This window comes from Amphimedon queenslandica, unplaced genomic scaffold (genome assembly GCF_000090795.2).
Source record: "Amphimedon queenslandica unplaced genomic scaffold, v1.1 AMPQUscaffold_13333, whole genome shotgun sequence".
Taxonomy (NCBI): Eukaryota; Metazoa; Porifera; class Demospongiae; order Haplosclerida; family Niphatidae; genus Amphimedon; species Amphimedon queenslandica.
In genome coordinates, this window is record NW_003546431.1 from 60,645 (window position 1) to 73,242 (window position 12,598).

The 12,598-nt window shown below is 34.9% G+C and overlaps 2 protein-coding genes across 3 annotated transcripts; both read right to left on the reverse strand.

Moving 5' to 3' along the window:
* Positions 1 to 4,948: 4,948 nt before the first annotated feature.
* Positions 4,949 to 7,901, reverse strand: LOC109583055 (uncharacterized). Of its 2 annotated transcripts, XM_019998227.1 has the most exons (3): positions 7,653 to 7,901; positions 6,519 to 7,381; positions 4,949 to 5,186 (listed from the first exon to the last, which is right to left on the reverse strand). In XM_019998227.1, exons 1-2 carry the CDS (start codon positions 7,854 to 7,856, stop codon positions 7,271 to 7,273), a joined length of 315 nt encoding a protein of 104 aa, XP_019853786.1. In that variant the 5' UTR covers positions 7,857 to 7,901; the 3' UTR covers positions 4,949 to 5,186; positions 6,519 to 7,270. The 2 variants fall into 2 exon arrangements, with proteins under 2 accessions (XP_019853786.1, XP_019853785.1); XM_019998226.1 differs by lacking the exons at positions 6,519 to 7,381; positions 7,653 to 7,901 and adding an exon at positions 5,474 to 5,753.
* A 251-nt stretch (positions 7,902 to 8,152) lies between these two features.
* Positions 8,153 to 12,205, reverse strand: LOC100640500 (tyrosine-protein kinase RYK-like). Its single transcript, XM_019998225.1, has 7 exons — positions 11,882 to 12,205; positions 10,951 to 11,040; positions 10,694 to 10,905; positions 9,751 to 9,875; positions 9,525 to 9,705; positions 8,478 to 8,614; positions 8,153 to 8,416 (listed from the first exon to the last, which is right to left on the reverse strand). The coding sequence occupies exons 1-7, from the start codon at positions 11,886 to 11,888 to the stop codon at positions 8,305 to 8,307; spliced, it is 864 nt and encodes a 287-aa protein (XP_019853784.1). The 5' UTR covers positions 11,889 to 12,205; the 3' UTR covers positions 8,153 to 8,304.
* Between the last annotated feature and the right edge of the window lie 393 nt (positions 12,206 to 12,598).

The following is a 12,598-nucleotide window of genomic DNA, read 5'->3' on the forward strand; positions in this document are numbered from 1 at the left end:
ATTCTCATTGTGTCATTACTGTAGAGTCTAAACTGAAAGTGAAGCTGCTGAATAGAGGACAGTTGATAAATAAAATATTCAAATCAAAAAAATCAGAGACTCAGTATTTCCGAACTTCTCTCGTAATGAAAGCAGGTACTGACTCTACTGGTATAATTTGTCTATACTACCTCATCACAGGAAGAGAGGAGACATTAGTGGAGTATAAGAAAGAGATTGAGTTACTACAAGAAAATATATCAATAACTAGTGTACAACTGCTGATGAGTCAAAAGGGAAATATTGAGAGTATGTGATATGTTAGTAATTAAATTATTAACTGATTGATATATTGTATAGAGAAGGATCAGTTTACACAATCACCAACAGCAGAATCTATTTACACAGCACGTATCAATCATAAAATAAGAAGCAGTGATGATCTTTCATTTAGTGAGGGAGAGCAGCTGGAGATATATGAGAAGTGGAATAGTTTTTATTGGAAAGGAAGATCCTTGGTGTCTGGTGATTTAGGAGTCATTCCTAGTAGCTGTGTTTACTCAATGTTGGAGTCACTTCAATTGTTAGAGTTTATACTGTCAGTGGAAAAAGTGTCCCTTCCTATTCTACAGAAGATAAGGAATGATTCATCTAGTAATGATGAGAAAGCTTCTCTTTTCTTGGAGACTATTAATGATGATCCTATTATGATACCTGCACTGAGACAAGACAAGGAACAACATGATAAAGGTAATATTTGTGATTATATGTGACCATAATTGACAAAAGGGCCCTTATGGCGGATTTTAAAATTGATCGTTATAATGGAAAATATCAACCTGTGAGTGCTTTGTTAGACAATCATTGTTCCTAAAAGTTTCATGGTAACTTTTTGCATCCTGTGGAGTAATTTTATGATAAATGGGGCTCAGGAAGTTGGATTTCTTAGGCTAGAAAGACAAATTTCACTACCCGCCATAAGGTACCTTTTGTCAATTATGGTCACATATTGTGACAGTCAGTAAAATTATTCCTGAACATGTACATGTATAATGTCATGTTTTAGCTAATGTTTATGTAAAAAAATTGATTAAAGCCCTTACTGTGATTTAATTACTGTATACCAGTTTATTTTCGTGGTAAAATATTTTCACAAATTTTATGGATTTTGATCAGTCGCAAAAATTCTTCACCACTGCTCTCCACTGCCATGTGGTGCAGTCTACAAGCAATTTGCGAAAATTAATTCTGCAAAATCCTAGAAATGCAAGATTCACAAAAATTTTCCACCGCGAAAATAAACTGGTTTACAGTATCTGTATATGTATAATATATATCATACTAAACAGGTCTATATACAAAAGATGCGATATAGCCCGAGGGCCACAGGCCCTCTGAGGACACCCACCAAAGGTCTATATCTTTTGTATATTGACCAGTTCTAGTATGTTATATAAGATATATTTCATAATGATGACAGCATTTCTGAATGGCAGGTATATATACAAAAATATAAACCCGACCTCATCAAAGGATGATGTCATAATTATGAGATATATTATGACATTATCCACCCACCTCAGGTCTATATTTTTGTATATAGACCTGTTTAGTATGATATATAATACACATAATGTATGTCTTGTCCCTGTGTATCTTGTGTGTTTATTGGCCTCGCCTACGCGAGGTATAGGTAGTTGTTGTGTGTGTCTGTCATTACCCGAGACCGCGTAGGCGTAGTCGAGGGTAAAGCAGTCGTCCTGTCTGTGTGTTCGCTTTGACCTCCACATTTGAGCTGACACTGCTTTCTTGTCTTGTCCCGGATAGTCTTATAATCAACACTTGCTCTAGAAAAAGTTATTCTCCGTCTTGGGAATCCTTGATTTGTCTTTTCCGTGGTAAAAGAAGCTGGCAAAGTCGCCAAACGCAGTCGGCTCTCCTGCAGCTCTTTCGTAGTGAAAGCAAAAGAGCAACAGGGCAGATAAAACAATAAAGCAAAGCCTCATCTTTCATTAATATGAGAAAAATTGTTCCAATCTTCTTCGTTTTAAAGATATGATAGCCCAAACTTTCATACCTTGTGAGTTTAGACGAGGCTCTCTTCTCCCGAGGTAGCGGCCAGAGTCTTTTAACATTAGGGACTAGATAGCAGTTTGTATGCAACAAATAGAGCCTAACAAATGTATGCTAAACTGTTTAAAAGTCGAGAAAAACCAAAGCTTTCTTCACCACTTAGGGCCATGTGCCACCATTTACTGTGTGTGGGGGTGGAGCATGGCTTGATTGAGCCACACCTTCTTTGCAGCCACACCTTTACATTGCTGCAGCTAGCAGTGCAGCAAATATGCTGGAGCTCTTTGTTTAAAAAAACAAAAAATTCTTTGTCTGTCTCAAAACATTCACTAAGTTTTAATAAATCTAGTGCATGCTGAAGCTTCTTCTCTGTCTCAAAACTTTCACCAATTATTTTCTCTTAATTTAATGAAACTGTTACATACAGATTGTGTCGAGGGTATGCACTTTAGTGCTCTCGTTCATTCTGTACAACTGAAATTTGTCTTTAATAAACAATAACTTTAGCACAGCGTGTTCTAAGCTCCTAGACCTTTCTTATTGACTTGAAAAAGTCTTTCTTAACTGTTTTGTGTTGCTCAAATACAAGTGCTAGGTACAGAAACTTCAAAGTAAGAAAATCGAGTAGTTGAGCCAAGTTCCGTTGTGTTGGCACTTTAGAGATAGCTGGTAGCATTTTTCAGTAGATTAGAACATGGCCTTCAAACAATATGAACAGATTTCTCTAAATCTTACTTGAAAAAGAGTTATACTTACTTGAAATTGTTGAGGTCACTCGTTTGTGAAGCGCTAGAGCAACAACTTGCTGGGTTATAGGTACTAAAGTACCTATACTATCTCAAATATACAAAGGCAGCAACTTTTCTGTCAGCAAGTTCATCTTATATTGCTGATTAGGAAAGAAAAAGTGAAGCTTCTTTCTCACATGGTCTTCTTGCTGCCAATCATTCCAGTTAAGTTATGATGGAATGCCACACCTTTCAATCTACATGCATGGGAGGGGCTGGAGCTGCTTGCATGTATGTGCTGCAGTGCTGCTACTTCTGCAAGTATTCAAGAGCAAGTGCAACTGCAGGAAGCTAGTGTTGAGCAGACTCTCTTCATGCTGATAATCAAACAGCTATTGCAGTGCGGGCATGCACCATAGCAGCTATAGGGGCGAGGCCATGCACCGTAGGTGTCTCGTTTGATTATTTTTTACTTCCAATTTTACTCTGTACATACTTAATACATTATAGCAGACACACACATTCACATAATACAGTCAGTCAGTGACAACTACTAGCTGTGTCTGTATTTGTTTATGCAAGTTGTGTGTGTTTGTATATACACATGACGTGAATATGTGTATTATTATGTACATACATTTATATAAGTATAATCCTTTGGTTTATATTAGGAGTCACTGGGAGTGTGGACTGGGACAGTGACAGGGTATCCCTTGAATATCCATCTCCAGTTCAGTGTAATGAAGTGATTAGTAATATTAATAATAATCATGAGAAGATTGAACTTGATAACTCATCTACTAATAGTACAGTATCTCTATTATCATCAACTAAACTGCATACACTAAACCTGAGGAGACTTGAGATATGGTACACTCCGTTAACTAATGATTGTATCCAGTACTTGTGTATACTACTAACTAATAATAAAACAATACAAGAACTAGAAATCAATTTTGACTCCATTAGTGATAGAGGAGTTACTAGTATCTGTCAAGCACTTGAACACAACTCTACACTTACCTGATTAGATCTTTATGGTAATCCTCTCATCACTTCTACTAGTGGACAGGCTCTTTCTCACCTCCTCCTCAATAACTCATCACTAGTTGAACTGGATCTAAGAATGACTTCATTGTCTACTGAGTCAATACTACTCATCCTCCAGTCACTAGTAATGGATAATAAAAATATAAAACTCATACTAGACTATCGACACAAAGAGACTTGTATTAATACTTATCCTAACTATCACCTCATACAAGACAGAGTATATTGGATGTAGACCCAACTAATGACTTAAAATCTTCATAGGAACTTATTAAACAATTTTAGCCACTGCATGCTTGCATTTTTTTTCCAGCAACCAATCTACATAAAATGTGTAGCCAGGAAATTATCCACTAACATGCATATCTTGTACATCTTTCTCCTGCTCACACACACACAAACACACACAAATACACACACTGATAGTTAATGATTTTTAATTAGATGTGTTTTGTCAAGGCCAAAGAATTTTTGGGCTATATTATAGTAATTTGTATCAATAGCATCCTTCATTCTATCACTGCACTAGTGATATCAGGTTTTATTCAGGCCTTTGGCTCTGAATTTATGATCTTTTGCAATTTTAGTGACTCTATCACAGCTTGTACAACATATGTGATAGCTAACACATGGTGACATGCAACTGCATAACAATAAGACGATAAAATCATAGTAACAATTCAGCTTTCAAATTAATACTATACACATTTGTGAGTACACATTAGTACTTAACTTGCCATATTTCTTGGGAAAAATGCCCATAGCCTATTAAGCAGAAATGCAATTAATGTGGGAGATCTATCACAACAGATAACAGGGCATGCATGAGTAATATATAGGTATGATTTTTACGTACTTACTATTATTGTATATCAATTATCCTGATGAGTGTCTTAGTATCTATTGTTGCAATATTATGTACTCTTGGTTTTATTGACTAATTCTGGGTACTAAAATCATAAAAGTTAATCATCATGCAGATAATAGGCATATAGATAAGTAATTATGCACTCTTGATATTGGAGTTAATGATCAGAAGTACTCTAATATCAAGAGTACATATACATACTCTTGATAATATTAAGTAACAAGCCATGCATAATTAGTTTGTTGTAATATTACAGTCTTTCAATAATAGCATTTTACTAGAAATAATGCTTATCATCTAAAAATGATAAAAATAAATGATAGTTTCTAGTTGTATTAGCAATAATAGTTCTTGTAATAATCAAAATGTAAAAATAATTAAAATTTCATCGGATCAGTTTTGTTAACAGGCTTTGCTGTAATCCTCATGACAGCACCACCAACATATTTACCAGAGACATCAATCAACTGACCATTATCAACCTCAACCTATCAAAATATGGTACACCATTTACACAATTTATATACAGTATACTCTAAGAAGTAAGTAAATAAAGCCTCTCTCTTAAAAATGGACAGGCTTTGGACACCTCTAATGGACAGGATAACATTTCCAATATGATGTAGTAGCAGTACAACTCTCTAACTCTCTTGTCCATTTAGAGGCTATATATGATTATCATTGATACTTTAGGATATGGATGCAGCATGCACATGAACAAGTATCTACCAGGTCTATCAATGATTGAATCATGGACTATTATAATTAAACTTACTCTTATACAATAGTTAGTTTCTCCTTCCTTTATATAGTACAGAGGAGTATAGGTAGCATAGCCTGGGTTTATGTTGAGAATCTTTTCAGCATCTTTCTTCATCTTTTGAGCAATACTTGTAACTTCAGGAGTAACATCGATTGGATGAAGACTCTCTGCTGGTGTAGGGGCTAGTTGTTCAGGTTCATTACGGTCTCTGTTGCTTGTCATTGGGAACAGAATTTAGTTTTACTCTTACTGACCTGGACTAAGAGAAAGAATAGTAAAATACTCCTCCAGATGCCACTCATAATGAGCAGGTTGCATACACCCACGCATGTCACCTTAATTTAATTTGTTAGCTAACTTAGCATGCTTTGTGATAAACTCTACATTGGCTATATAGTACATATGCATAGGTGTACATGAAGCTCTCCCTCCTCCAATCTCTTACCACATCAAAAGGTGTTAAGTATTTTTTGTCAGACATAACTTCAGTATTGTAGCAATGCAATCAGTTTGTTGTAGACAAAGCAGATTTCTATCATTTCTACTTGATAAATGAGGGTGTGTCAAATGTCTATCATGTAGTAGCAGGAATCCTTACTTTTTGTGTCCATAGCATAATATATACAAATATTTAAAAATAGCATATTACCGGTATGTTTAAAATATTAAAAATAAATAATGATATTCTCTATAGTAGTATAGATCAATTAAAATGATAAAAGTTGAAAGTTGAATGTCATCTGATCAGTTTTAGCAACAGACTTTGCTTTAACTCTCCTGGCAGAACCAGCAGAATATTGACCACAGACATCTATTAACAGATCATTATCAACCTCAACCTAATGAAATACAGTCAAGTATTATAAAAGAAGCATTGTAATGTCGACCCTCTTTTAAACAAACAGGCTATTTAAAATGGACACCTACATATAGCTTCATCAGACAGCAACTATGACAATATGATACAGGACAAGTCTCAAACAAGTCAATTTAATAGAGGCTCCATTAGGATGCATATGGATGTGAACATTTGATTGTGAACTGTAGTTGAACTTACTCTTATACAATAATCAGTTTCTCCTTTCCTTATATAATACAAAGGAGTGTAGGTAGTGAAGCTAGTCTTGAGTTTCTTTTCAGCCTCTTTCTTCATCTTTTCAGCAATGCTTATCATAACTTCAGGAGTAAGCTTACTACTTCAGGAGTAACAGTCATTGGAACAAAACCTTCTGCTGTTGTAGGGGGCAAATAGTCTGGTTCATGATGCTCTCTGTTGCTTGACATCATTTTTTAAGAACAGTGCTCTTAGAAAGAAAGATAGAAAGTAGATCTAGGCTAGCTACTCCACCTGTATACACCCACGCATGTGACCACATCAATGTACTCTACATCACCTTCAGTTATTATGTACTCTTGGTATCATTATAATTAATACTTTTTATGGTATTATACAACAATTACTTTATTTGTGGGCATAGAGCTACCATAATACTTGACACATATCTCTGGCCAAATACTGCCACAGTTTATTGAGCAGGAGTGCCTTTCTATACATGCTGACATCCTATAGCCTGTACTCAATGGCCTTGCATGATAAGATATGATATATGATAGCATGAAATGCAATCAGTTTGCTGTAGCAACAAGTAGATTTCCATCATATCTACTTGATAAATAATAAGGGTGTGTCGAATGTATATCATGTAATAACGTTACTTTTGCATCCATACAGAGCATAATATCTCAAAATATTGAACAAAAAATAATCCTTCTAGGCCTGAATAATAACAATTACATAAAAGTCAAAAATCAAATTGTCATTCGATCATGTTCAGTAACATGCTTTGCTTTAACTCTCATGACAGAACCAGCAACATATTTACCAGAGACATCTATCAACTGGTCATTATCAACCTTAACCTACAAAATACGTCATATTTAGAAGTGTTGTAACAAAGGTCCTCTCTTAAATGGACAGACTATTTGAAATGGACACCTATACATGTAGTACCATCTGAGAAGCAGCATTTATTACATTTCCAATATCATACAGGACAACTCTCAAACTTTGTTGTGTCCATACGGAAGCTATATCATACCATACTCTAATATCTATCATCATACTTCAGTTTGCATGCATGCATATGCACACTAGACTATAAAAATACCTTTGATTGAGCCATAGACTTACCCTTATACAATAATCAGCTTCTCCTTCCTTTATATAGTGCAATGGAGTGAAGGTAGTGAAGTTAGTCTTGAGCTTCTTTTCAGCATCTTTCTTCATCTTTTGAGCAATGCTTATAACTTCAGGAGTAACAGTCATTGGAACAAGACTCTCTGGTGGTGCAGGGGGTACATAGTCTGGTTCATTACGGTCCCTGTCACTTGCCATTGCAAAAAGATTTTGTTTGGTGCTCAGACTAAGAGAAAGAAAAAAGATCAAACTCTTTAATGGGGTGGAAATCTTTAGACTCATGCAGTCTAAATGTTTCCACCCACAAGAAAGCAGATTAGGTTACAAACACCCACGCATGTGACCTCATTGAACTTGCTAATAAAATCTGATCACTGACTTTGTTACAAGACACAGACCATTAACTGGGTCACTTGAAGATTACTGCATGAAGTCTCTATACACTTTGGCTTTTGTTTTCAATTTGAATCTACTACTCATCCTCTAAAACACTCTTTCGTCAAGCACAACACATGACTAATGATGTTAAAATACATTATTTTTATTTAAAATAGACAATGATCTCTGAAGAATAGTTTATGTTAATAATACAGTGAATGGTGAAATGAAATAAAATTATGATAGAGTACTCTCTGGTTGGCTCTCTTTATATGAATGATCCCAGTTGATCATAAAATTCTTTAAGTCGTACAGTTAAATGACTAAATCTTGGTCTATCACTAGGAGTGAGGGCCCAACACCAACCCATTAAACTAAACCTGTTGATAGAAGAGGGAGAGAGAGAGAGAGAGTGGTAAACAAATGTGATTTGGTTCTTACAGATCATCAGGACAGTTTTTAGGTTGGGGGAGTCTGTGGCCAGTAGTTAAATAGTTTAACATATTTTCAGGTAGTACATCTTCATAAGGAGTCTTTCCTCTTGTCATTATCTCCCACAGTACAACACCAAATGACCACTAGAATATACAAACAATGAGAGACCATCAGGTACAAGCTATACACAGTTACTCTTTATAGTAATAAAGTAACACAACCACAAACAAACTGCGAACATTAATACCCAATATTACCGGTTTTACCACATCAGGCATTTTACAATTTACTATTAACATCCAAAATTAATGCTTAACTACTGTCAAAAATTATTAGGCCAATAAACCTATGCTATAGTACAGGGTATTTTGACTAAAATTACAAGAAAAAATTCTCCATTTTTATAATTTTTTCTGATACATGTACATGTCCTTATGCTGTTTATCAAATTTGAGCCAATTCTGATCAAATTTGGATTTTTAATGAATTTTTAAAGTTGCTCAAAAATCGGGCCAACAACCAAAGGCTATAGCCTTTGGTCAAGGGCCAAACTTTGTTAAAAATGACTAGAAGAGAATTCTCCATTTTTATAATTTTTTCTGATACATATACATGTTCTTATGCTGTGTATCAAGTTTGAGCTGATTCTGATCAAATTTAAATTTTTTATGAATTTTTAAAGTTGCTAAAAATCGGGCCAACAACCCAAGACTATAGCCTTTGGTTACGAGCCAAATTTTGCCAAAAATGGCTAGGAGAGAATTCTCCATTCTTATAATTTTTTCTGATACATATACATGTCCTTATGCTGTTTATCAAGTTTGAGCTGATTCTGATCAAATTTGGATTTTTTATGAATTTTTAAAGTTACTCCAAATGCTATGTGCTGTATTGTAATGTAGTCTGGTTGCTCATGAAGCTCATCCTGTTAACATGTACAGTACATGTAGCTCACTGAATTAACATGCTTTGTGGGAAACCCTTAGCTATTATACAGTACATATGCATACATGTATACATGTACATGTAGTTCTCCCTCCTCCACTCTCTTACCACATCAGAAGATGAGGAGTATCTTTTGTCAGACAAAACTTCAGCTGCCATCCACTTGACAGGATAAGCAATAGTCTCATCTCCTCCTCCTCCTCTCTCTTCTATTGTATTATAATCTTCTGGATAAAAATCCCAACTAAGTCCTCTGTCACCAATCTTTACATGTAGATTCTCGTGAATACTATTAATTATAAGTAACTCCACCCACTTCAATTAATACTCTTACTATATATTCCTACATGCCAGGTCTTTATGTACTTGTCCTTTTCTAGTTAAATGGTACATTCCTCTGGCCACTTGTTCAGATATAAATACAAGATCATGTGTTGATATATATGTACACTGACCAGACTGGAGAGAGAGGGAGAGAGGGAAATTTTTCAATGCAATACATGTACAGGTATACCATTAATATAACAAAGTGTTAGCACAATATATTTTTAAGAAAATCTTCACTGTTGTACTTGTTATTGAATACTTAAACCTTTTAAAAGGATGATCTGTTTGTGGGGAAAGTTCAGTGAAACTTTCCACTTCATATAGGGACATTGGGAATTGCAATAAGAAAATTAGCAACAATCTAAAGCTGATTAAAGTGCAATTCATAGTAATAGAGTATGAGGTAATTTCAGAATGCGGTTTATTTTTAATGATCATGCAGTGCTAAAAAATTCTATATAAAAGGCTATCAAAAATTTTAGAATTTACAGTACATGTAATACCGTATAGCGGAAAATTTTGGAGGAAGTTAAATTTGGTGAATTGCTAAATTGTGGTGATTGGCAAATTTTAATTTGGCAAATTTGTGCCTTTTGTGGCCATGTGCCATTGAGCATGTGTATACCGCATAGCGGGTTTGTTTCGTGAGGCTAAACTTTTGTTCTTTTCGTTCTTCAAGATGGGAAAACGAACAATTAACCAAACGAAATTCCAGTTTTAATGGGCATGGTAGCTTAATAACGTCTTCAGAATGAATGTTTAACTTCACAAAAGTCATTTTGAGGATATGGAAAACGAAAGTTTACCCTCACAAAACAAACCCGCTATACGGTAATGGCTCAAAATGGTAGATTTTATTTTGGCGATTGGCTAAACATCAAATTCGCCAATTTAATTTCCTCCAAATTCAGTACATTATGTGTACATGTACATGATACGTGTATCCTTACATTATTTCCTGGTAACATGATTCCTCCTCCTTCTCTTGTTTTCAGTAATAAAGTTTTTAAAGTACCAAATGAAGATTTGGGATAGAGTAACATTGGTTGTTCTAGATCTGAAGCATGGGCACCAATTAGAGGTAATAAATGACGATGAATCACACCCCTTGTAGCAGCCCCGCCCTCCAATAACGACTTCACAACAATATCAGGAGTATTATCTAATTAATTATTCATTGTTATTATCATTAATGAATATTAATTACCTTTAACAGTTTTAATTATTACTGGTATTGCTCCTTCAACATCATCTTCAGCATTAGTTAAATATCCTTCATACATAACACCAAACACACCTAATAACCAGTAATAACCAGTAATAACTATTAATAACTTTTAATTACCAGTAATACCTAATAATAACCACAACTGCTAATACATGTAACTATTAATAAACAACTTGGAGAACAATAAACATATCTTTATGTTCTGTATAAGTGGTTTTTTAAGGTTGCGAATTTCACAGATTTCGCAAATTCCTTCCTGATTTGCGAAAACAAAATCAGTGAAAATTAATTTAATACGGTACCTGCAAGGTACGTGGTAGAATTCGCGAAATTAAAATCCGCAAATTGGAATTTTAGTGGAATTCATGAAATATAATTCCCTCAAAAGAACCCACTTATACAGTAACTAAAGAGTAGGGAAATTTTCAAATATTACATATACAGTAAGTGCTACTGTACATACATACATGTACTTAATACGTACGGGTCGGGTATGTTACGATATGCAATTGCGTATTAAAGTTAACTTGGCCCTGATCTCTGCTGTACATGTACATGTAATTTAGAAGGTACAGTATACGTTAAATGAGTCTTGAGGTTTATAACCTCATAACAAATCATTCCCAACTCACTATCTGTACATGTACATGATGTATACCCAAACTGGCCCATTGGTCATTGATCATTACGGCTTCACTCATTCCATGGAAAGCATGTGGTAATGCATTAGTGAATATGAGCTAGTGATCATGAGTGGCTTCAGCAGGTATAGTATGAATTAGTAGTGGCCAAAACATCAAAGAAGAATAGTACAAATACTAATAAAGCATTATTAGTATCTACTATTTACAATTTTAGTCCAATATAATACATTTATATTCTATAGAGAGGCTAGTATTAATTAAAGTACCTTCCATTAGTTTAGCATTAAATTGTATTCTTTTCCTATCACATTCCTGTGGTTTGCACTTGTGCAGCAGCACATTTTTGTGGTTTTAGAAGAGTGTGATGCTGCAAAATGTGCTGCTAACTTCAATGGAGTGATATCCCTGAATGACATCAGACTCCGAATGGATGAGTTTAAATTGGATCCCATTGATAGGTGTCTGACTCCAGGACGAGGGAAGGGAGTGAAGGGAGGGGGAGGGGGAGGGAGAGGGTGAGAGGGAGAGTTGGGTAGTGTGGAGACATTTAATGGAGGAAGGGACATATTGACCTAATGAGAGAGAGAGAGGGAGACATTAAAGGGCAACTGAATTGAATTTTTTGGATTTTTCAATAATCAAGTCACAGTATCTATATAACATTTGAACAACAGTTATGCACTTATTTTGATCAAAATGTCTTTCACTTGCAAGAAAATGCTCTTTAAATTTCATCCTTTTTGTTGGCAGCCATCTTCTTCCTGTTTCAACAAACAATGCGGGGGAGTGCAAATTGTGATGTCATCAGATGCATTGATGGCTGTTCCTTGCATCTCTTTCATGCAAAAAGAACTTGTTGCTACTGGCCATGGTAATAATAAATAAAAGCAAATTTAGTATAATTTATTTCCAAATGATTTAGTCAAGTGACTGCTGCACAAAAAAGTACTTTGTTGGTCCTGACTAGCTATTAATGCATCTGA

Excerpts from the sequence above, each read along its gene's own strand:
- LOC109583055 (XM_019998226.1), bottom strand. The coding sequence starts at position 5,683 with ATGACAAGCAACAGAGACCGTAATGAACCTGAACAACTAGCCCCTACA. Across the intron at positions 5,187-5,473 it reads AAACTAACTATTGTATAAGA|GTTGAGGTTGATAATGGTCA; the intron begins GTAAGTTTAATT and ends ATATTTTGATAG.
- LOC100640500 (XM_019998225.1), bottom strand. Across the intron at positions 10,906-10,950 it reads AATAATTAAAACTGTTAAAG|ATAATACTCCTGATATTGTT; the intron begins GTAATTAATATT and ends ATAATTAATTAG. Across the intron at positions 9,706-9,750 it reads CTGGCATGTAGGAATATATA|TATTCACGAGAATCTACATG; the intron begins GTAAGAGTATTA and ends TATAATTAATAG.